Source organism: Eutrema salsugineum, unplaced genomic scaffold, assembly GCF_000478725.1.
Source record: "Eutrema salsugineum unplaced genomic scaffold, Eutsalg1_0 scaffold_1, whole genome shotgun sequence".
NCBI classification, from domain to species: domain Eukaryota; kingdom Viridiplantae; phylum Streptophyta; class Magnoliopsida; order Brassicales; family Brassicaceae; genus Eutrema; species Eutrema salsugineum.
The window spans coordinates 15,664,349-15,687,629 of record NW_006256909.1 but is presented as its reverse complement, the minus strand read 5'-3'; the positions used below and the strand labels follow the sequence as shown (position 1 = coordinate 15,687,629).

Sequence of the window (23,281 nt, the reverse complement as noted above, 5' to 3'; positions counted from 1 at the left end):
ACCTAAACCAAAACATGAATTGTACACACAAAGAAAACTCTTTTCCATGGTTTTGATCATTCTAAAAATATCAAAATAATAAATTAGAGAGTTTACGAATATCAATTATGGAAATTAAAAGTTCTAATAATTTTATGACCAAAAAAAAGTATGAATGAATTATTTATAATTACTTGTTAGATTCATCTGAATATATGATTGCAAAAGTTTGAACCAATCATCTATAGTTGCGGGATGAACTCTAGGTTCAAGGAATACAATAATTGTAAATCTATATTTACGAACAATAACTCAAATATATCCATAGGAAAAACTTAATAAAGAGGAACACAAATATCTAATACGGACGCAATAAATTTTATATAAAATTACAAAGTAAACCAAAGAACACAAATATGATATCTCGATGACCAATCTCATAGAGAGTAAAACAGAGATTAAAAAATAAGATAGCTGTGATGCATAGTAATATAGACACTATAAAAAAGCATTGATATTTGACCCGTTAGCATAGAAGAATCCCGATCAGAACAAAATAACTAAAAGGTTAGCATGGAAGAACAATTAACTAAACAAACGATATAATTTAAACCAGATCAGGATATACAAAAGATGTATTTGTAAAAAAGAGGTGGACGAGTTTTGTAAAAATTGCTAGACCTTAGAATGGTTGTTGTATGTAAAAATATATGTAGGTGATACAGGTGTATATAGTAGGATAGATGCTTTAGGGTTTAGGATTTCGACATCGGTGCTCCATTACCAGAATCAGTGGCTCTAACCGAGAACAAAATCGCTGGCCCATTATCGAATGAAAAAGCCATGTCATAGGTTATTACACGTAGGATTAATGATCGACATATCAAAACAAATTAAAACGACACATAATATTTTTTCATTAATGCCACATAGGAAAATTGTTGTGAAGACGATATCTAAAGTTTTTGACCTCGCAAATAACAATATACATTATTAACACATATTATATAATTTATTAACTAAAAATGATAGTTTGATCTCTAATAAAATATTTATAACTAAATTCTTATTTTTATGGATATACATACATATATATATATTTATATCTATCTGGATTCTAATCCATGTTGATTTATTTATTAACATCATATCACTTTCACATTTTAAAACTACTAATTATTAATCTACATAATAAAACTAGCTCAAAGTCCTATTCGATGATATATATATAAAAGTTATTATCGGTTGTGTGGTATTTATATATGTATTATTATTTAATTACTATTAATTTTATTTATTTATATTTTTTGTTAAAGGATTTTTGTCACCAATTTTAATATAACAAAAAAATTTAAATTTAAATTTAAAAATAATTTAAAAATATTACCCCGCATAATGTGCGTGTTAATTCCTAGTATGTATTAAAGCAAGTAAAGAAACATTAGGTAAGTACCACTATCGAAGAGGATATGACATTTTTTTAACATCTATAATTACATGAAAAGTACAAAAATTATAAATTATAAGCAAATCAATGATGATCATATATAATAGTAGTTTCTGTGTTGGTGTGCAGAAATTTTAGTTACCTGTTCCAACAGATGAAAATTATGGGTTAAGAAGAAGATGATGATCATAGGCCGGGTCGGGTTAATGATTATGGATGAAGAAGAAGAATAAGAACAGAGCGGGTCAGGTTGGGTTTACGGATCAAATTTCAGTTTGGTTGGATTTTTAATTTGGTTTGGTGTCAATCAGATTGGTTTTTATATCAGATTAAGTTGATTAACTATTCAAACCAATAATTATAGATTAATATGTTTCAAAATTTTCAATAAGGGGAACATATGTTATTAACTTTCAAATTAGAAAGATTTAAGACGAAATCGAAAGTTTGGATGAATTTCTTATCTTTTTTTTTTTGTCAAACTTAAACTTCAATAGATCAAGCATCAACGTTCAAGCGAGCTCGAAGAGATTCTTTTGCAATAACATCCGCCTCGGTATTAGATTCTGGGGCATATAAGAAAATAAAAATGCAGAGAAAGATAGCGTCAAGAGACGGATATCTGCTACAATTCCATGAATCTCGGTATAGGTTTCTTGGGACTGAAGAGAATTCACTAGGGACAGACAGTCCGAGAGCACCTGAATCTCTTCATAGTCGTTGTCACGGGCAATGATGAGAGCTTCCCGAATGGCCCAGGTTTCCGCTGCAAGGGGCGTGGCGACATCATGTCGTGCGTTTGAGAAGCTTGAGGATCTCCCTTCCTCGTTAAAGCGGAGAACAATCCCCATCCCACACGATTGCGACCCAGCTTGCCAAGCCGCATCAACGTTGCAGCTGACTTTAGCTGGCGCTATAGGGGGAAGGGAGGCTGAGGGAGCTCGGGGCGTCGGTGTTTTGTGTCCTTGTGCTCCTTGCCAGATTATGGCATCAACGAGGGATTTCTTCAAGACTTCCTGTTCTGAGAATACGGTATCTGAGAAGAGTTTGTGGTTGCGCGCCGTCCATAGATTCCAGTAAATCCATGATGGGAAGGAAGCCGCAGTTAGACCTGCAGGAGGGAGGCTCACCAGGGATGCAGTTCGCGTTAGAAAGTCGAGGATATGCGCTGTGTTGAGATGACTCAGCTCTCGCAGAGGAGCTAAGTCCCAAACCGCTCTTGCAAATTGGCAATCCCGGAAAACATGGATAATTGTTTCCGGTGCGCCACAGATTTTGTAGCCAGTATCCACTTGAATTCCTCTACTAGCAAGTTGAACTTCCACAGGCAGAGCTCCAGCAGCTGCTTTCCCGAGGAAGTGTTTAATCTTGGGCATTGTGCGTTGTTTCCAGATGTTCTTCTGCCAGTCAAAAGTATGGTGTTTCTCTGGAATGTGCTCAGAAGCTGAGATACCATATCCTGATCGAACTGAGTATTTCCCATTCTTCACTGGTAGCCAAACCAGTTTGTCCACCAGCTTAGAAGAGCTGAGAGGGATCAGTCGTATTAAGTGTTGGAGTTCTGGTACAGTCGTTCGAATACGCGCCCAATTCCAGGAGTTATGGTCTTGATTTATAAGATCTGACACCTTAAGGTCTATACTCGCGAGAAGTGGTCCCATGGATCGAAGAGATTCCGAATAACTAAGCCATGGATATTCCCAAACTCTAATTGATTCTCCATTTCCAACTAACTAACCCATGCCTTTCCGAAGCACCTCCCTCCCTGCGATGATGGGAGGAGTAGAATAACAATACTTACCCAGCAAAACCCTAGAAACTAGTGCTTGCGGATGGGATAAAAGCTGTGCGCCAATCTTTCCTAGGAGGGCATCGTTAAAACATTTGATGTCACGGAAACCTAATCCACCAACGTTCACCAGGTTAGTGAGTCGATTCCATGCTACCCAGCTCATTTTCCTTTGGTCCACCTTGTCGTCCCACCAGAATTGCATAAGAACCAACTGGATCTGGTTGCAGAGCGATTTTGGGAGTTAAAAGCAGGACATGGAATATGATGGCATAGCGGAGAGAACAGACTTGAGTAAGACTTGCTTCCCAGCAGCAGAAAGGAAGCGAGAGGCCCAACTGTGAGAGCGTTGTCTGATTCGATCCACTTGATTTGCAAAGATGTCCCTCTTCTTTTGTCCAAAGTTCTCCGGGAGGCCTAAATACTTTCCAGTGCCACCCTCAGGATACGTAAGATCCGTTTGGCCGTATCTTGCAAGTAACGGAGGGTCTTAGCCAAGAACGTGATCGAGGATTTGGAGAGGTTGATGCATTGTCCCGAAGCGGCCTCATACCTTCTGAGGATCGAGGCCAGAATCGAACAGCTGGTAGGATCGGAGCGGCAGAAGAACATAGTATCATCTGCGAAGAGTAAGTGGTTGACTTGTGGGCTGTTCCTGGACACACGAATTCCAATCAGAGATCCATCCTCTTGGCCTTTACGACATAGTCCTAAGAGGACTTCGGTGCAGAGAATGAAGAGGTATGGCGAGAATGGGTCTCCCTGTCAAAGACCTCTAGCTGGGAGCACTCGAACTTGAGGTCCGCCATTGATCAAAAAGGAATACGAAACTGTCGCGAAGCATTCCATGATCCAAGTGATCCATCGAGGGTGAAAACCCAATTGCTCCAAAACTGTCTGAAGGAATCCCCATTTTATCCTATCATATGCCTTGCTCATATCGGTTTTAACGGCCATAAAGCATCTCTTTTTTGTTTCCGATGTTTGGAGGTAGTGCAACGTCTCATGGGTGATGAGAACGTTATCTGATATCGCTCTGTTGGGAACAAAAGCCGATTGAGTTTTAGCAATGATGGATGGGAGGATACATTGGAGGCGTTTGGTCATAATCTTTGCAATGATCTTGTAGTAGACATTACAAAGTGCAAAAAGCGATAATCTGAAACTTTCCTCGGGCCCAAAATCTTCGGGATCAAACGAACGTTAGTTTCGTTTTGTCGGAGCGGGAAGGAACCAGATATGAAAAACTCCTGGATTTCTCTAACAACATCTGGGCCAATGATGGACCAGTATGTGTGAAAGAAGCCAGCAGAGAATCCATCTGGTCCTGGCACTTTACTCGGGTGAATGGCTCTTACAGCTGTGTGGATTTCCTCAGTGTTGGGTATCTGCGTGAGGCGGGCGTTCGTGACTTCATCAATTTGGGGAACCAACACGTTCTGGGCCAGTGGGGGACCTGGATCGCCCTGAGTAGAAAAGATATTCTGAAAATACCCAGAAATGATACGAGCAAAATCATGCTCTTCATGGAAGGCAGATCTCGCATCGTCCTCCAGAACAGTAAACCTGTTACAGGTCCTTCGGTTGCGAGTAACAGCATGGAAATATCAAGTGTTACGATCTCCACTCTGCAGCCATAAAATGCGACTTCACTATTTCCAGAATTGTTTCTCAGCTTTATAGGTCTGTTCAAGAGTCGCTGTGCAGCGTCCAATTACCTCAAGATCAGGAACATCCGCCGAAAGGGCCTTCTCCAGTTCGCCCTGGGTATCGGATATGAGTTTCGCGCTATTCATGTTTTGGTCTTTGACCCATCTGATAATCTCCTGTCGATAGTCAGAGATTTTCGCAAACACCGTAGCTCTATCCGCCTCATTCCATACTCGTCCTATAAGCTCCATAATTTCATCTTTCTTGCGAAGTCGATTGTCAAAACGGAAAATTCCCTTGCATATAACTCTTGAGTCATCGAGGAAAGTGAATAAGGGGCGATGATCTGAACCCTCAAACGGAGGTATTCTCATCTCCCCGAGGGGAAATCATCTATCCATGCATCGTTTGAGACAACTCGGTCCAGTCTCGCTCGAACAAAGTGATCGTATCGCATATCTTGCCAGGACAACGGATTACCGGAGAAATTGACGTCCCATAATCCATTTTGAGATATGAAGCTTCTAAAGTTGATGAACGATCCTTCGTGCCTTCTAGGGCCTCCGCGCTTCTCAAAGTTGTCTAGAATCTCATTAAAGTCTCTTACAAGAAGCCAGGCTGATTCTCTATTTGCGCCCAATTCCGAGATCTGTTTGTCGTCTTTGGCTTATCGGATGACCATAGACAAAGGTAAAATATAATGATTTCGCCTTGAACTTTACTTTGGTTTCTATAAAGTTCGGGGAAGAAGATAAAATCTCCAGATGTGTATCTTTCTTCCAAAAGAGAGCTAGACTACCACTAAGTCCAACCGGAGGAACCGTAAACCTGCTATCGTAACCCATCCACTCAAATACGCTGAAAACAACATTATCTTGATTTTTTTGTCTCAGCGAGAAACATAATGTCCGGAAGAGACTCAATCTCAATTCCTTTATATGTCGAACTGTCAAGTAGTTTCCAATCTCCTGACAGTTCCAACAGGTTCTAATCATTTAGTTGCAAATGGTTTTTGGGCAACCATCAAGCCCTTTCAAGCAGAAGGCACTAAGACCTTAGAAATAGAAGCTACAAGTTCGCCATTGGAGGCATCAATATTAGAAATAGTAGCAGAAACAGTCGCAATCTTGGACGTCTTTATGGAGGGTTGTTTGTTCGTCTCAACGCAGAGCTTCTTCCTTGGAGAGATTTTCTTCGAAACAGTTCGACGCTTTATACGTCCGTTTTGACTAGGACTTCTAGGCGCTAATTTCTTGGAGGCTGAGCGTGCTGAGGTCTTCGTGGCAGGTTTAGTCGAGGCTTTTGATACACACCTTTTGGGAGTAGACTTCTTTGGGATCTCCAGCCTTTGTTTAACAGGAATCGTACATGGACCTTATCTGAAAGTCACTGGTATCTTCTCTCCATTTAGAGGAGGAAGATCTGATATTGTAGCTTCAGATGAGTTCTCAGAGGAATCATGGCGGCGCTGGAATTTGCTTCTGGATTGAGAAACAGTCATGGCTTGGAGTTGTGATTCTTCAACCTGTTCGGGGGAGTCCAAGAGGTCATCTTTCTCCACCCAATCTGGATCCCCAGCGTTATGATTCAGACCAGCAACAGAAGGGAGAGAGTTTTCCTGATAATCTCTTGGATCCTCTATTATATCCAAAGCTGATAGTCGAAGTCTGCTAGAAGATGAGTTGAGGCGATCGTGGCTTTTGGAGGCGGGTGTCATGCGGCAAGAAGATGGAGTATGTTTGTCTCCAGTCTGGTCTAGGAGGAGCTTGCGATGCGAGCTCGGAGGTTCTCGTAAAGGGGATCGAGGACTCCGCTGGGGGCTCGAGTGCGAGGATGTCTTTCCATGTCAAGAGAGACTCCTGCTGTTCATGATTTTTGCAGGTGGAGACTCGCGCCGATAACTCGTATCACTCTGGTTATACCGATGAGAACCAGAGGATTTGTAGCTACAGGGAGCCTCACACTGAGGTGGAGAGTCTCTACGATGAGGGGTGATCCTGCGGCGATCATCGTGAGGTTCAACTCTGGAGTTTGGTGGCACATGATACTTGTCAGTGGAGCGTCGCAGAGGTGAGCGAGAGTATCATCGAGGTGGTGATCGTCGCTGTAGTGAGCGAGAGGATAGTCGCGGAGGTGATCCGGAGAGCCTACGGGGAGGAGAGCGAGAGAGACTTTGGTGATGACCTTGGGCACAGTGACCCTGAGCACGGTAATTAACATTCCAATTAGCAGAGATATTCAATTCAGCACGAGGAGGGAGAGAGGGAGAGATATTCTGACGCGGTGGAGCCTGTTTAGGAAGCTCCAAACGAGTTGAGAAAGGCTTGTTCCTTCTCTCCTCCTTCTTATGGCTATCATCTTCCAGGTGCTGTAGCGTTTGTAGGTTGTTGATATGGGAGATAGTAGGGTCAAAGTCTCGAGATTTGGCGAGCTGCGGGCAGTGTTCTTTCTCATGTCCTAGCAACATACAGAGAAAACAATGTTTCTCCAGCCTAATGCATTCAAACACAACCGATACCTCCACCCTTGATGGGAATTGAATGGCTTTCTTCTTGATTAGGGGTTTCAAAGCGTCAATTTGGACTCTAACCATCGCCTCTTCTATATCATGAGACACATAAATCCCCAATACATTACCTATTGCCTTGAGGTTGTTCTCAGTACAGCAGTGAGCAGGGATGCTGTGTACTCTGATCCAGAAGGGAATCAGTGAGGGGAAGGAGTCGGAAATGACTGGTTCCCATCATTGAAGGACGAACATCCACCGTTTGAAGTGGAAATGCGCTTCGTTGAGAACGGCTTGAAGATATTCCTCTGATCTGAACTTGAACTGAAATTTTTCTGGACCGAGATCCCGTCCCACAAGCTTCTCTTCCATACGCCATACCTGAGGCATGAAACCGATCAGAGCTTTTGGCTTTTGAACACTTGGGTTAAGGACTCTTCCGATCAGCGTGAGTCGGTTTTTTTCGATCAAATCCGGGTTGGCTTCATCCAGGAGGCGGATCGGGGGATCGCGAATCCAGCGGTGCGACGAGGCGATGTCCTTGCCCTTCTCCTCGCGAGAGTATCGTCGAAGCATTAAGGCATGCGGTGCAAGAAAGCAACGGAGGGAATGGAGACAACTACGAAGAAGCGACGAAAAAAAAACTGCAAAGTACAGTAAGGAAAATGCAAAACAAGCGTATGGTGGACGTGAGGGGCACACAGGGTAGTGAGAGACGGTAGCGGAGCGAGGCAGCGGCGAGATCTGGGCTTCACGAGGAGAGATGCAGAATCGCCTTTCCAGGAACCCTAGAGCGCCGTGCAGCTATCTCTAAAAAAAATGACACGGATGAATTTATTACTATATAATAGTTTCAAGGAAAAATATGTGGTTTTCCGAATATATTTTAATGATACTTTTCCTATGTACTCTGTTATTTTCCTTTTCTTATAATCTTCTGATCTTTTGCGAACAAAAATGTGTATCTTTGGCTGAAATCCTTGTCTCCTCCATGGTGATTCTTTCCAGAGCAAGAAGATTAAGAGACGAACTCATACACCGCTAGAAACTATCCGGCCTATCATGTTTTGATGCCCAAAGCACAGCCCATATGTGTGCTCATATGATACATAATATTATTTTAAAAAAGAAGCAAGTCAGTATGGAACCCTTCTTCTCTAGAAGATTAAACGTGAATAAAACCACTACACCACTGCTAACTTTTGGAAATAGATGCCTTTAAATATGTTAATATATTTTGGCGCCCAAAGAAAATACTTTATCAGGTTTTACCTCAGAGCCGGCCCTTAAATATGTCTATGATGCCCTTAAATGCTTTATCCTGCAGAGAGAGAACACTGAAAATCATCGAAGAAACCCCGAATATAATCATAGACCACCACCAATTATCATAGAATTGTAGAATTTCACTTGAGATCTGTGATAATGGTTCATCATCCAACGTGGAGATAATTGACAGTGAATCTTCAATTCCAATTGAATTCCACAGTTATATTATTTGATGATTTGGATTTTTGCAAATATTTAAGTGATTTTAAGAATTTTGGGTGAATTTCCGAAATTTTGTTATGACTTTGTGTTTAAGTGCCCATAAAAATATCAGCTCATATCATTTTCTTTATACTTTTGACTAGATAACTCTTCTAAAACATTATGAAATAATTAAAAACAAAGCATAAGAATATAACTCAAACGCCTTTCTTTACAACTGCTCCAAATTTTGTTAACTGCCTTGTTGAAACATAGTCACCAACCATGCTCGGAATTTATGCATCATTATGTTGCTGAGACAAAGAGCGTTTGCAATTGGTTTGCATCTAATATCAATGGAGAAACTGGAATATGGAAATCGAAAGCAGAAGATTTAGGTCAAATAATTATTTTGATAACTATATGTCAAATTATTTCTCTCATCAGTATGTATAGCTTCAAATATAAAAATGTAATATATTTACAAAGTTTATTGCCTCCTAAACCAGTTGATTCTTGTGCAGGCTCAATGAATCTGAGAAGTAACAGTGAAAAAGAAAGCTTCGTCGCATGGTAGACTCAAACCACCAGTTGGATGATCAAAACCAAACTCTTCTTCTGCTTTCCTCAGCAAAGCTTGGAAAGATGGTTTGTTCAAGTAATAAACCGGAACAAGAAACCTCTTCTTCTTCAGATGTTCTCCAACGTACACAGCCAAGAATCCTTTCGGCGTGGATGATTCAGTAGTAAAAGACCGGCGAATGATTTGCTTGGTGGCAAAAAAACTCCTCAAGAATGCCATTTCTAGTATTAGAAATAAACAACAAAAAAAAAGCTCTGAATAAATGGCTCAAGTTTAGATGTGCTGATCTTGTTTGATGAGAGAAGGTTTGAGTTTGGTTTGTTAGCCAAAGGGAAATGTAGGTCTATCTATATATTGGTGAACTTAAGAAATCTTTCAATAATAAATCTCTAAAAAACTATGTACATCATGAGTAGTGTGTGACCTACAAAGACATGGTTTTGGCAAACAGATTAGTTAAAGCATTTGGATTATAGGAAGCTGTAGTTAACTAATGTTGGGGTGGTGAGAAGTAGTGTGTGCCCTACATGGCTACGTGCATGTGGCCAATGGCTACGTTGGTTCTGTCTTCAGCTATTAATGCCAAGACTGATATGTTTTTGACTTATTGGATGAGTGTACACATTGACCTAAGAACATTAATTAATAACGAGCTATAGAATTTGTTGTAACGCGTATAACACCCCTTAATTTTATCTATGTGATATATTCATTTTTATTTTTGTCAACCACATGCAATATACGCGGATTGAACCCGGATAATAACATATGGACATACTAGTACAGACTTCTAAGTTATATGTCATGGTTTTATGATGACTTTCCTTTTTGAATTAAACGTAGAATTTATTCAAACCAAAATAGTATGGCATTTTTGTTCGAAAATTATAGAAAGTGTTACAAACTTGATCATTTAAAACCTATTGAGTTTGCGATTCCAAAGAAATTTGATGCTGCTTTGTGTGGACTAGTGGTGAACCACAAGGTGAATCCCTCGTCATATGTGTAGTCTCCCATGATGCGAATTAGGCTTAATCTGTTTCAAACATTCTTGTCTTATTGCTTTTGTGATGATTTTCGATATTGCTTTTTAACATGCATGTTTCGAGTAATTAACATGTGAATGTTGAACTTATTAACGTGAATATAGCAAACTTGAACATTAGTCGTGAATATTGCTTTTGTGATGATTTTCGATATTGCTTTTTAACATGCATGTTTCGAGTAATTAACATGTGAATGTTGAACTTATTAACGTGAATATAGCAAACTTAAACATTATTCGTGAATATGGCTTTTGTGATATATGTTATCTAATATTTATCCGAACTGATGAAATCAAGATATCGTAAGATCGGATAAGAAAAAACCCATCCAAACACATTAAGTAACATGGTCGTTTTCGCATACAATACCCAACTCAAAACAATTGTTAAGCCTAGACCGATTCAAAATATCTTAGAACTTAACAAAAAATCCCAAAATATCTACCCAAGAGATATCATTTATGATAGAATTTTTTTTTTTTTGGTTTCACGAATGAGGTCAGGCCAAAGTACGTACGGGTGTTTATTATGGGCATACGTCTTGTCTCAAGACCCTTTTTGAGTCTTGTGGAGAGGTCAAAAGAAGATTAAAAGTGGTTCTTAGGCAAGTAATCTGCATTAATGATGGCCCCAGAAGAGTGAAAGAAAAAGATCACATGGGAGAAAAAACATGGTAGAAGAAGAGTCGTGGAAGTTTGTTTAGTTAGGGAAAGTCAATTTTAGTTCACATTTAATAATTAATATAAATCGACCCAAATCTCATGTCCCATTTTCACTTGTCTGCTTCTTTAATCACATCTACACTACGGAAGATGATCACCAGAACAAAAAAAGAAGTCTTTATTAGGTCTCTTTGTCCGGTCTATTGTTTGGAAAATGGCATAATAAAAAACTTCTCATAAGACAATACCATGTGCCATTTTATCTACAACTCACTAAACTAGTCTTTTAATTTCTTTTTCAGAACATACACTGTTGGGAATCAATCCAAAGTACCACATCGGAAGTTTAGATTAATATGGTACAGTATTTAAGTAATGTCCAATTCTAATTAGTATGAGGCCTTTTGGAAAGGAGCACAAAATCAAATACGTGCGGACTTTGTCAGTTGGGCCCAAAGCGGACAATATCATACTAATTAGAAGAGTTGGACATGGGTTTAAAAAGCCCAATAAATGGTATCAGAGCCTAGGTCAAGGAAAAGTAGACCTGGAGAAGTGAGATTGTACTGAATATTTGGTATGGGAGAGAAACACTCAAGATGACCTTGCGATTAAGAAGTACAAAATGGTACTAAGTATCGTTGTAGGTTGGAGATCAAGAGTTATATGGTCTTTGGCTTGAGGGGGAGATTGTTGGGAATCAATCCAAAGTCCCACATCGGAAGTTTAGACTAATATGGTCTAGTATATAAGTAATGTCCAACTCTAACTAGTATGAGGCCTTTTGGGAAAGAGTCCAAAATCAAATACGTGTGGACTTTGTCAGTTTGGCCCAAAGCGGACAATATCATACTAATTAGAAGAGTTGGACATGGGTTTAAAAAGCCCAATAAAACATGTTGAGTAAGCATCGACATCAAGGCCAAAGCCCATATTCCTTAACAATTCGGTTAAGTTAATTAGATAGGGTTTTGGAATATTTCCTTATTAGATTAGGAGTTATCTAGTTCTAATAGAAAAAAGAAAAGGTGTTTAGGAAAGTTTTCCTAACACTATATATATGTAAGTCATTGATGAAGTTGCATCAATGAGAGATACATACTTTGGTGTTTAGTTTTGAGAGATTTTTTAAACATAATAAAGAGAGTTATTCTTTATAAACAGAGTTTGTTCTTGATTTTAAACACTTGAATTGGTATCAGAGCTTAGGGTGAAGCATTGAGACCTGCGATATATCCAAGCATGGGAGATATCGTTGCAAACCCTAACCCTAACGCGAAGGAGAGCGTTCCTTCTGCGATCCAATGCCCTATGCTAACAGCGACAAATTACACGGTGTGGACTATGAGGATGAGAGTTCTACTGCGAATCCATAAGGTGTGGGAGACGATCGAACCTGGTTCGACCGATTCCAACAAGAATGATATCGCAACAGGGCTTCTCTTTCAATCTATCCCGGAAGTTCTTATTTTGCAAGTCGGCGAACAAGGATCTCCTAAAGGGATATGGGATGCGATCAAATCACGAAACCTAGGAGCTGATCGTGTCAAGGAAGCAAGGCTTCAAACCCTAATGTCCGAGTTCGAGAGGATCAAGATGAACGAGTTGGACAAGATAGATGACTTCGCAGGGAAGTTATCTGAGCTAGCCTCAAAATCGGCTTCTCTAGGGAAAACCATCGATGAATCAAAACTTGTGACGAAGTTTCTCAACAGTTTGCCAAGAAGCAAGTTTATTCACATCATCGCCTCTCTCGAGCAGGTGTTGGATCTAAAGACGACGAGTTACGAAGATATAGTAGAAGGCTTAAGGCGTATGAAGAAAGGATTCACGATGAAGAGAATCAAGGTGATACGCAAGGGAAGCTGCTATACGCAAACTCAGAGCAAAGTAGTTCCAGTTCGAGAGGGAGAGGACGTGGTAGAGGAGGCAGAGGAAACAGAGGACGAGGCAGAGGAGGGTCTAGCTCACAAGATCGATCAACAAATCAGAACCAAACAAAAGACAAGAAGGATCGGTCCAAGGTGATTTGTTATCGATGTGATAAAGCTGGACACTTTGCATCTTCCTGTCCTGAACGACCACAAAGACACAGGAGGCCAATAAAGTGGAGACAGAATAAGCTGATGAAGCGCTTTATATGCATGAGCTGGTGTTTTTGAATGAGGAGAATCTAATACCAAAGAACTATGAAAACAAAGGAGGTGAAGAAGGACTTTGGTATCTAGATAATGGAGCAAGTAATCACATGACAGGCAACAAGGCATTCTTCTCTGAGCTCAACGAAAACATAAGGGGCAAAGTGAAGTTTGGAGATGGCTCTTGCGTGGGAATAGCTGGAAAAGGATCGATTCTGTTTCAAAGCAAACGGATGAGCAGAAACTCGTATCAGATATCTATTATATACCCGAACTGAAGAGCAACATTCTGAGTCTGGGGCAAGCTACTGAAGGCGGATGTGATGTCAGAATGAGGCAGGATTACTTGACTCTCCATGATCCAAGTGTAAGACTCTTGGTGAAGGTCATACGGTCGCCCAACAGACTTTACAAAGTCAACCTGAAGATTGGAAAGCCGATATGTCTAAACACAAGGATAGAGGATGAGACTTGGAGATGGCATGCAAGGTTGGGACATATAAGCTTTAAGACCATGAAAGCTATGTCACAACAGGAGATGGTCTATGATCTACCAGAGATTCGAGATGAAAAGGGATTGTGTGAGTCATGTTTAGTCGGAAAACAGACTCGACAAGGTTTCCCTAAGGCAACAATGTTCAGAGCTTCAAGACCATTGGAACTTCTACATGCAGATCTGTGTGGTCCGATTTCGCCACCAACCATCGCAGGTAACAAATACATATTTGTTATCATAGATGACTTTACAAGATACATGTGGTCGATCTTGTTAAAGGAGAAGAGTGAGGCATATGGGAGGTTCAAAGTGTTCAAGGAGCTAGTTGAAAAGGAGCTTGGAAGAGCAGTATTGACTCTTAGAACAGACAGAGGAGGAGAGTTTACCTCAAGGGAGTTCTATGAGTTCTGCGAATCAAAGGGGATCAAGAGGCATCTCACAGCTCCCTACACACAACAACAAAACGGTGTTGTAGAGAGGAGAAACCGAACCCTAATGGAGATGACTAGGAGCAGTCTTAAGTCTATGAAGGTACCTAACTACTTGTGGGGAGAAGCACTTCGACACACCACATATGTAATCAACAGAGTACCTACAAGAGCTCTTAAGAACATGACTCCTTATGAATGCTTGCGAGAGAAGAAACCAAGTTTAGGGCATCTACGAGTATTTGGGTGTCTTGCATACTCAAAGGTGGAAGCTGCAAATCTTAATAAGTTGGATGATAGGTCACAGATGCTCGTACACCTTGGGATTGAGCCAGGATCCAAGGCGTACAGACTCTATAATCCAGAGACAAGGAGAATTGTAGTGAGCCGAGATGTGGTTTTCGATGAAAAGGCAAGCTGGAACTGGAACAAGCCAAGAGATGGATCAGGAAGGGATCCAGGGATGTTTCAGATGAGATGGGGTGAAGTTATTGATGCAGGAGAAGGACCTGCAGTAATAATTTATGATGCTGAAGGTGAAGGAATCGAAGAGCGTCGAGCGACACCAACAGCAGTGTCGAGCGACACTAATGAACAAGAGCGTCGAGCGACACCATCAGCGGTGTCGAGCGACACCAACGAACCTGAAGCAGATCATAATGCAGAAGAAGATTCACCTAACGAAGCTGATACAGAGCAGCCGCTTCGAAGATTATCTCGTCCGATACGCAAGCCAGGGTATCTGGATGACTTTGTCTTGCAAGCAGCGATTGAGTGTGAAAGACTGCTACTCTCAATAGATCATGAGCCAAGGAACTTTAAGGATGCGAAAGGTTCATTAAAGTGGAGGCAAGCATGTAGAGAGGGGATAGAGTCTATCAACAAAAACAAGACATGGTTTTTAATTGATAAACCAAGGGAGGCTAAGATCATTGGTCTCTAGTGGGTTTTCAAGATCAAGAAGAATGCAGACGGTACTATCAACAAGTACAAGGCGAGACTTGTGGCTAAAGGATATGTACAAGAATCAGGCATCGATTTTGATGAGGTATTTGCACCTGTTGCAAGATTAGAAACCATAAGACTGTTGATAGCATTGGCAGCATCACATGGATGGGAGATTCATCACTTAGACGTGAAGACAGCATTCTTAGATGGAGAATTAAAAGAAGACGTCTATGTTGAACAGCCTGAAGGATTTGAGATAAAAGGACAAGAACAGAAGGTATACAAGCTTTCAAAAGCTTTATACGGCCTAAGGCAAGCTCCTAGAGCTTGGAACACGAAATTAGATCAAATCCTGAAAGGAATGAAGTTTATAAGATGCTCCAAGGAAAGCTCAGTGTATCGCAGAGAAGAGGGAGGATCATTATTGATTGTTGCTATATATGTGGATGATTGGTTCGTCACAGGCAACACTCTGAAGGTCATAAGTGAGTTCAAGACAGGAATGGCAACTAAGTTCGAGATGTCAGACCTTAGAAAGCTGACTTATTACCATGGCATCGAGGTTCATCAAGAAAAGGATGGAATCGAAATCAAGCAAGAAGGCTATGCACGAAGGATCTTAGCAGAGGCGGGCTTAGAGACCTGCAATCCGACCTTAATACCCATGGAATTCGGATTAAAGGTTTCAAAGGCTCAAGAAGAAGAAGAGATCGATCCTACGTGTTATAGAAGGAATGTAGGGTGCTTAAGGTATCTGTTACACACGCGACCAGACTTGGCTTTTTCTGTTGGAGTTGCTAGCAGGTATATGCAGAGTCCTTGCAAGTCGCATGGCAACATCATGAAACACATTCTACGGTATCTTAAAGGGACAGTCACGTTTGGCTTGAAGTTCTGTCATGGAGGAACAAAGAAGATCATTGGTTTTAGTGACAGCAGTCACAATGTTGATCCGGACGATGGAAGAAGCACCACCGAACATATTTTCTACTTTGGTTCCTCACTAATCAATTGGTGTTCGCAGAAGCAGGACACAGTGGCTCTGTCTTCGTGTGAAGCTGAGTTCATGGCAGCAACAGAGACGGCTAAACAAGCTATTTGGCTTCAAGAACTTTTGAGCGAGAACAAAGGGTGGAAGACTGAGCATATTGTCATCAAGGTTGACAACAAGTCAGCAATGGCACTCACCAAGAACCCAGTATTTCATGGTAAGAGCAAGCATATTCATAAACGCTACCATTTTATACGAGAGTGCATTGAGAAGGAGTTAGTCGATGTGGAGCATGTGCCGGGAGTTGAGCAGAAGGCCGACATTCTTACCAAGGCCCTGGCGAATATCAAGTTCAACGAAATGAGAAGCTTAATAGGAGTCCAAGACATGTCCAAGATCAAGTCGAAGCTTAAGAGGGAGAATGTTGAGTAAGCATCGACATCAAGGCCAAAGCCCATATTGCTTAACAAGTCGGTTAAGTTAATTAGATAGGGTTTTGGAATATTTCCTTATTAGATTATGAGTTACAGTATCTAGTTCTAATAGAAGGAAAAGGTGTTTAGGAAAGTTGTCCTAACACTACAAGAAAGATCGGGTTTTACGTCGGCAGATATCGACGTAAAATCGACGTAAAAGAGCATTTACGTCGAATTAACGACGAAAAAACAATCGTCGTAAAACAGAAATCGTCGTAAAATTACCAACCCAGGAAAATCGTCGTAATATTGTCGGAAACTATTCGTCGTAAACGCGACGTAAATTTTCCAACGAAAGTACAATGAAATAAGTCCATCATAAGAACGACGTAAAATCGATGTAAAATTACATCAATTTAACAACGATTAGGAGACGAATAATTTCAATTAAGGGAAACTAATTTTTTAATTGTCGATGTTAATTCGTCGTAAAGTTTCGACGTAAATCCGACGTAAACATATTAGACGTAAATCCGTCGTTAAATATTCGACGTTAGATCGACGTAAATTTACGACGAATTTACGTCGATTTATAAATTAATTATTTAATTCGATTTTAATTTAATTAATGAATTTTTAAAATAATCAAAAAATTAAAAATAGAAAAAAAACAATTTAAATTGAAATTTAAATTCGAAAATAATTTATAAATAAAAGAAAAAATTTAATACAAATTGTTTTTTACAAAAAAATCTAATCTACAATGTGATTTCGTAATCGTCGAGGTTGAGATCGACGTCACGAGGAGGCTCTCCGTCTTGGCCGCTTGTCGCTGCTGGACCGTCGTTTCCCGTCTGCACTACCGGAGCCGAAGACTGACCCTGCGTCTGCTGGTCCGATGGTCCAGGCCATAATGAATATTGCCTACCAGACATACCAAATGGACTAAACCCGTCAGTGCAAAGACCAAGATAAACATTTCGCTTAGACCTAGCAAAGTCTGGATGTACGGTGTTAAAATGTTTCCAAGGTTTCCCGTCAGACGGGTGAGTCATTTTGCCATCTGTTTGTGAATGTTCCGCATGCCATCTCATCGACGGAGCTGTCCGTTCAGATTGATATAGTCTTTTTAACCTATCAGTGATAGGAAGATACCACATTCGTTGGTAAGGAATCTTCTTACGCTCAGCAATTTGCGGTCTATATCTTGGCTTTTGGCAGAAACGACATTCTTCAAGCTTCTCATCATCTCTCCAAAAAAGCATACAATTATCAACACAAACATCAATCATCTCAGAAGGCAATCCAAGACTAAAAACCAGCTTCTGAATTTCATAATACGTTTCAGCAGCCAAATTATCATCTGGCAAATACTCTTTAATAAGATCTGCCCAATCGTTCATGCAAACTTCAGATAGATTGTGATCAGTTTTTATTGTCATCATCCGAGCTGCCAATGATAATTTTGATAAACCTTCCCTACATCCCTCGTACAGAGGCTGTTTTGCTGCGTTTAACATATCATAAAAGCGTTTCGCATCTGCATTGGGCTCCTCAACAGTATCAGCATGTGTTTCATGAAATGCATCAATAACCATTTCATGCATCCTATCATGATCTTCACCCTGAACTTGACTACTTTGATAATCATTGGACGCTTCAAAATCCACATGTTCTTGATGATTACTACTACTCCGTGCAGCCATCTGACCACTACTTTGACCATATCCCTCTCCATGCTGATACCAAATAAAGTATTGGGGCATGAACCCTCTATTCAATAAATGCTGCCAGACAGTGTCAATAGGAATATGTTTCCTATTTTTGCATTTCACACAAGGACAATACATTTTGCCGCTTTCAATTACAGTTTGCATAAGACCGGCTTGGTACATGAATATTTTCAATCCGTTTTTGAAGTCTTCAGTCAACGACCCATCACCATTTTTGGGCGTATACATCCACTTTCGTAGATCGTATATAGACATTTCAAAAACAAATATTTGACTTTTTGTTTTTGAAATTTGATATAAATTTCAACTACTAAAAATTTTACTTAAACATTCAAAGACTCAAAAAATTTGTGTCTTTATATGTTTTTTTGGGTTGATGGAATAATGAGAGAAGAAAGGGTATATATAGAATTTTTTGTTTGGTTACCAACATATTACCATTGCATATTTACATCAAATTTACGTCGAAATAAAATTTACATCACATTTACATTGATTTTACGTCAATTACAAGATAAAGGACAATTAGTCGTATTATCGATGTAAATATTACGACAATATTACGACGAAATAAAATTCGTTCTTCATTCGTCGTAATATCGTCGTAACATTACGACGATTTTACGAGGGTTATTTTTTACATTCGACGACGAAATTTTTGATCGTCGTAAATACGACGTTATGTCGTCGTAAATTTACGACGTAATGTCGTCGTAAATTTACGACGACTAAAAATCGTCGTAAATAATTCGACGGAAAAGCCCCTCATTCTTGTAGTGTAACACTATATATATGTAAGTCATTGATGAAGTTGCATCAATGAGAAATACATATTTTGGTGTTTAGTTTTGAGAGATTTTCTAAACATAATAAAGAGAGTTATTCTTTATAAACAGAGTTTGTTCTTGATTTTAAACACTTGATACACGTTTCGTTTTTTTTGGTAAACTGTTCGTCTCATCAAATCTCTTTTGAGATTCCTAACGGTTAAATTGCAATATAAATCGATGAAAGCTAGAGAGAAATATATATATGGTTCCCCATATCGTTCTAGTTTCAAGATCTGCCAAGGAAGTCATTCAGGAACCGGCTTTTGGTTACTCGGTTCAACCATTGATTAACCAAAGTATTTCTTTGGCAGATCATGAAACCGAACCCGGTTCAACCACCATATATCATGGCTACCCAAACTGGGGAAGGTCCCAATTCAAGCACCAAAAAGGCAAAGACGAGGGGGACTATATACCAACATGCTTTGCTCATAGCTTGGAGGAAATTAGAGTCTAGGCTCGAAGCTTTTTGGTTAAAAAAGAAAAGCCATTTGGATCGACTTACAAAAGTTTATGTGTTCTTGATTAGTCTTTAGCCAACACAAAATGAGAGTAAGACAAAAAGTTATAATTCTTAATTCTGTGTTTGAAAAATTCCTATATATCTCATATGGGAAACCACAAAAAAAAAAAAGAACATTAAGCAATCAATCAAATATTGTCCCTAACAAATCATTCACTAAACCTTCCCCTCCCAAAAAACAGAGTATGCCTTTAAAACCCATTTGCTATTTTTATCACCTCCCTCTCAAAAAAGCTCTCTTTGCGGCTTTAGTTGTTCGCGTTGCCTCGTTCTAAGCCGTCAGATGATCTACCATCTGAGCCGTGGGATTATAAAAAGGGCTAGAGGTTGGAATTGGAACTGCGAGTGGAACCTGAGTTGATGAAAACAGGAGTGTCTCTAGGCGTGTGAGATGTGGCACCACGCGAGCTACCACTGTTTCCCATGTCTTTTGTCTTATGGAGAAGAAAAGTTCCTGATAAAATTGTCACAAAGCCACATAGCTCGGTCGCAATTTGCAATCCACTTTGAGAAGCCCAATCCTGTACCATAACCAAATGATGATGATGATGATGTGCTTATGAACAAATGGTGAATCCCTTTAGTTTATGTTCAGTTCTTGAAAACCGCATTTTACCTTGAACATGATCATGCTAGCTAAGATGGTGAAAGTTGTAAACATAACGTAGTACACTGGAGATATAACCGCAGTGTTGAAATTATCCAGAGCCTGCACATATGAATACAAAGATGAAACAAACTATGGAGGTTTTGTTACTGGTAAAAACTTAATATCAAGATCTTGTTGTAATCACCTTGTTCAAGTAGTTGATTTGCAAAATGCAACATATGGTCACTACTATAATGAAAATCCATGCGTGGAAGTACTTGAACTGGTTCATCCCGGAAAAAGTCAGCTTTATGGCGATGGCCACAGCTTTAACACTCATAACCTAACACGCAAAAGAGACCAAGACACTCATTTAGAAGCGAGAGGAGATATAGTAGTAAGAGATGGGCTCAAGAAAAATGATGGAAAACGTACAGTAAGAGAACCCATTAAGGAGCAAATCCCAACATATACTATCATATGCGTCTTCCCATAACGCGGCTCGTAGTAGAAGATCAATGCAAGCACCACAACCAATACCACACCAGAATATGCAAGGAAACCTGGTTACAAATATTGAAGCAATAGATCATGTTTCAGTCCAATTATAGAGAAGCAAAAGGACCTTAATAGCTAAATATATACCTGGTTCAGTAGCTAGGTGCCATACTTGTTTGACCGATTCAATATTTTGCTCGTGAGGAGCATGTAGAACAATCGTTGTAGATCCAACAACACAGAGGACGCAGCCAAGTATACCGAACATATGCAACTTCTCTTCCAAAATAAAATGTGCAAGCACTGCGCTGCATAACACGGTTTTTGTTTTCAGGAAACTTAGGTTTGTTTCACGCAGTTACAGAGGGAAGAAAGATAGGCATAGTGGATACAGATACCTGAAAATAATACTTAGAGCTCCCAAAGGTGTCACTAGAATAGCCGGTGCAAATGCATAAGCTGCAAAATTTGCTATCTCCCCAACAATCACTGTATAAAATTGGGAACACAGTCCCTATCAATTATCAAAACCAATCTCCATCTCTGTCTTACAATTCAACAGAATCTGCTTTTTAACTTGTTTATATATTCTTATTCCCAAAGAAACAGCTTAACAGTCGATTTTGGAGAAGGTTTCAGATCAATCTAATGATGTTTACTCGTCCAAGCTATCATATTACTGTCATACAGAATCATGATGGCCCAAACTAAAACCATGATATTTGGAAACCATAGGTCTTCCATTAACCATTCGACAAAGAGCTAAAAATAGTATCTTGGAAACCATAAGTCTTCCATGAACCATTCATGGTGATAAGATGCAAAACATGCCGAAGCAAACAAGAACTCATATTTTATCAATCAGTTATGTGCTTTCTGATTGAAAAACTACCAATTAAACATGTAAACATCTTTAGCGAGCTAGAAAACAGGTTTAAACTTTTGCAGCATAGTTTCACAAGCTTACTTGTTATCATCCCAGCCCACCACCAAGGTTCATATAAGTATCCATACCCTCCTTCACCTAATCACAGCAAAGAAACAATAAAGAAAGCAAAATTTAGTTAAAACAAGAAGAGTGATTTTTGAAGAGCAAGACTATTAAGTAACAGCTCAAACCTGCTCGAGCTCCGCTTACACCAGCCTTCTTGAGACCTTTTTTCTTGATGATGAAGCTAGAACCAATGAATATACTAGAAGACACAGCTAAAATGACTCCATGTATATTATCAGTTGACATCTCCTCCATCTTGTATGATATTTTATAGTTTGCTTATATACAATTAAGATGATTCAAAGTTGTTTAACAATGAAAAAATCCAGGATAGTTTTTGGCTGAAGATAGCTTACTGCATCTACAAACAAAAAACAAACATAAAACAAATAAGAATCAGAGTAAATCCACTACAGTAAACAGTGTTTAATAATTATAAATCATGGTTAATTTAGCAATTTCCCACACCAGTCGTGTGATTCTGAAAAAGAAAATCTGGGTTTTTGTGTAGCAGAAAAATCGATAACCAGACAAATGGCGCAAGTAGAATAACACACACAGACAAAACAAAACTCAGATATGAAAGAAAGGAAAAAGACAATTTTTTACAAAAAATCAAAAGATGTCTCAAGAAACATAAAATCTAGGATCTTACAATTGTTCACGAATTGTTTATGATTTTGCCCAAAAAATTAAGACCCAGAAACTCGCTTTTTATACGTTACCTTGCCCACATTAAACTATTACGCACGCGTCGGATTTAATAAAATATTCGTAGTAATAAGAAATTAAGAACACGCAGACAAAGAGTTAATCAAAAATCCTCTAATATGACACGAATCATCAACATACGCGATATCAATCATTACAAACAACAAATTTTGTGGGGGAAATTGAATTCGATAAAGCAAAAAGCAAGAAGTAAAAAACATTATATAAAGGTAATGCTGAAATAAAATATCTGGAGCTAGAAGTAGCAATAGAATATTCGAATCGTATCTAACCTTTTTCATTGGTTCTAATTTCGTACACCAAAACAAAAATCAACAATGTGGAAGAAGACGAATACGACTCTGAGACGTAATAATGATTTTGTGCTATTGAAAGGTAATGAAAAATTAGGGTTCTTTTGTTTTGGTTGCTGGAGAACTGAATCTGAAAAAAATAAAACGAAAGCAAAAGGAAGAGACAGAGAGAGAGACGAGACGAGAGATAGTAAACTTTGAGAAAGTAATATTGGAAACTTTGAGAAATGTAACGAAAATATTGGAAACTTTGAAACAAACCACACTAGAGAGAGTTACAGATATACAACATTTTAAATTTAGGCCCCGTTTCGGTTCAACATTTTTCTGTTTTTTTTTTTTTGTGTTGAAAGGTTTCATATAGTTTAATAATTAAACCGAAATTACAGACTAAACCGGGGTCCCAAAAATGGGTCCGGTTAGGTAATTTGAACCGCACATTTGCTACCTTCGGAGAATCACCTCCGTCGTCCAAACGCCGTTTAACCGTAGAGTAGTGGACGAGCTGAGAAAAGTTCCGGTTCAACTTTATTTGTTCGG

General features: G+C 39.3%; 3 protein-coding genes across 4 annotated transcripts; all 3 read right to left on the bottom strand.

The window, feature by feature from the left end:
* Positions 1–6,948: 6,948 nt before the first annotated feature.
* Positions 6,949–7,947, bottom strand: LOC18030056. The gene is made up of 2 exons (XM_006414793.2): positions 7,625–7,947; positions 6,949–7,555 (listed from the first exon to the last, which is right to left on the bottom strand). The coding sequence occupies exons 1-2, from the start codon at positions 7,945–7,947 to the stop codon at positions 6,949–6,951; spliced, it is 930 nt and encodes a 309-aa protein (XP_006414856.2).
* A 1,420-nt stretch (positions 7,948–9,367) lies between these two features.
* LOC18030055 (auxin-responsive protein SAUR15) lies at positions 9,368–9,643 on the bottom strand. The gene has a single exon (XM_006414792.1). It carries the CDS (start codon positions 9,641–9,643, stop codon positions 9,368–9,370), a length of 276 nt encoding a protein of 91 aa, XP_006414855.1.
* A 10,053-nt stretch (positions 9,644–19,696) lies between these two features.
* On the bottom strand, positions 19,697–22,915 carry LOC18030054 (probable magnesium transporter NIPA2). Of its 2 annotated transcripts, none has more exons than XM_006414791.2 (9): positions 22,721–22,915; positions 21,842–22,077; positions 21,690–21,746; positions 21,121–21,211; positions 20,870–21,030; positions 20,660–20,787; positions 20,430–20,567; positions 20,252–20,344; positions 19,697–20,156 (listed from the first exon to the last, which is right to left on the bottom strand). In XM_006414791.2, exons 2-9 carry the CDS (start codon positions 21,969–21,971, stop codon positions 19,956–19,958), a joined length of 999 nt encoding a protein of 332 aa, XP_006414854.1. In that variant the 5' UTR covers positions 21,972–22,077; positions 22,721–22,915; the 3' UTR covers positions 19,697–19,955. The 2 variants fall into 2 exon arrangements, with proteins under 2 accessions (XP_006414854.1, XP_024005466.1); XM_024149698.1 differs by lacking the exon at positions 22,721–22,915 and adding an exon at positions 22,185–22,514.
* Between the last annotated feature and the right edge of the window lie 366 nt (positions 22,916–23,281).

What these genes read in the sequence shown, in the direction of transcription:
- LOC18030056 (XM_006414793.2), bottom strand. Translation starts at nt 7,947, where the DNA reads ATGCTTCGACGATACTCTCGCGAGGAGAAGGGCAAGGACATCGCCTCG. An exon ending in TTCCACTTCAAACGGTGGAT is followed by an intron (nt 7,556 to 7,624) that starts GTTCGTCCTTCA and finishes CTTCTGGATCAG; the next exon opens with AGTACACAGCATCCCTGCTC.
- LOC18030055 (XM_006414792.1), bottom strand. Translation starts at nt 9,643, where the DNA reads ATGGCATTCTTGAGGAGTTTTTTTGCCACCAAGCAAATCATTCGCCGG.
- LOC18030054 (XM_006414791.2), bottom strand. Translation starts at nt 21,971, where the DNA reads ATGGAGGAGATGTCAACTGATAATATACATGGAGTCATTTTAGCTGTG. An exon ending in TGTAAGCGGAGCTCGAGCAG is followed by an intron (nt 21,747 to 21,841) that starts GTTTGAGCTGTT and finishes TGCTGTGATTAG; the next exon opens with GTGAAGGAGGGTATGGATAC. An exon ending in CTAGCATGATCATGTTCAAG is followed by an intron (nt 20,157 to 20,251) that starts GTAAAATGCGGT and finishes GTTATGGTACAG; the next exon opens with GATTGGGCTTCTCAAAGTGG.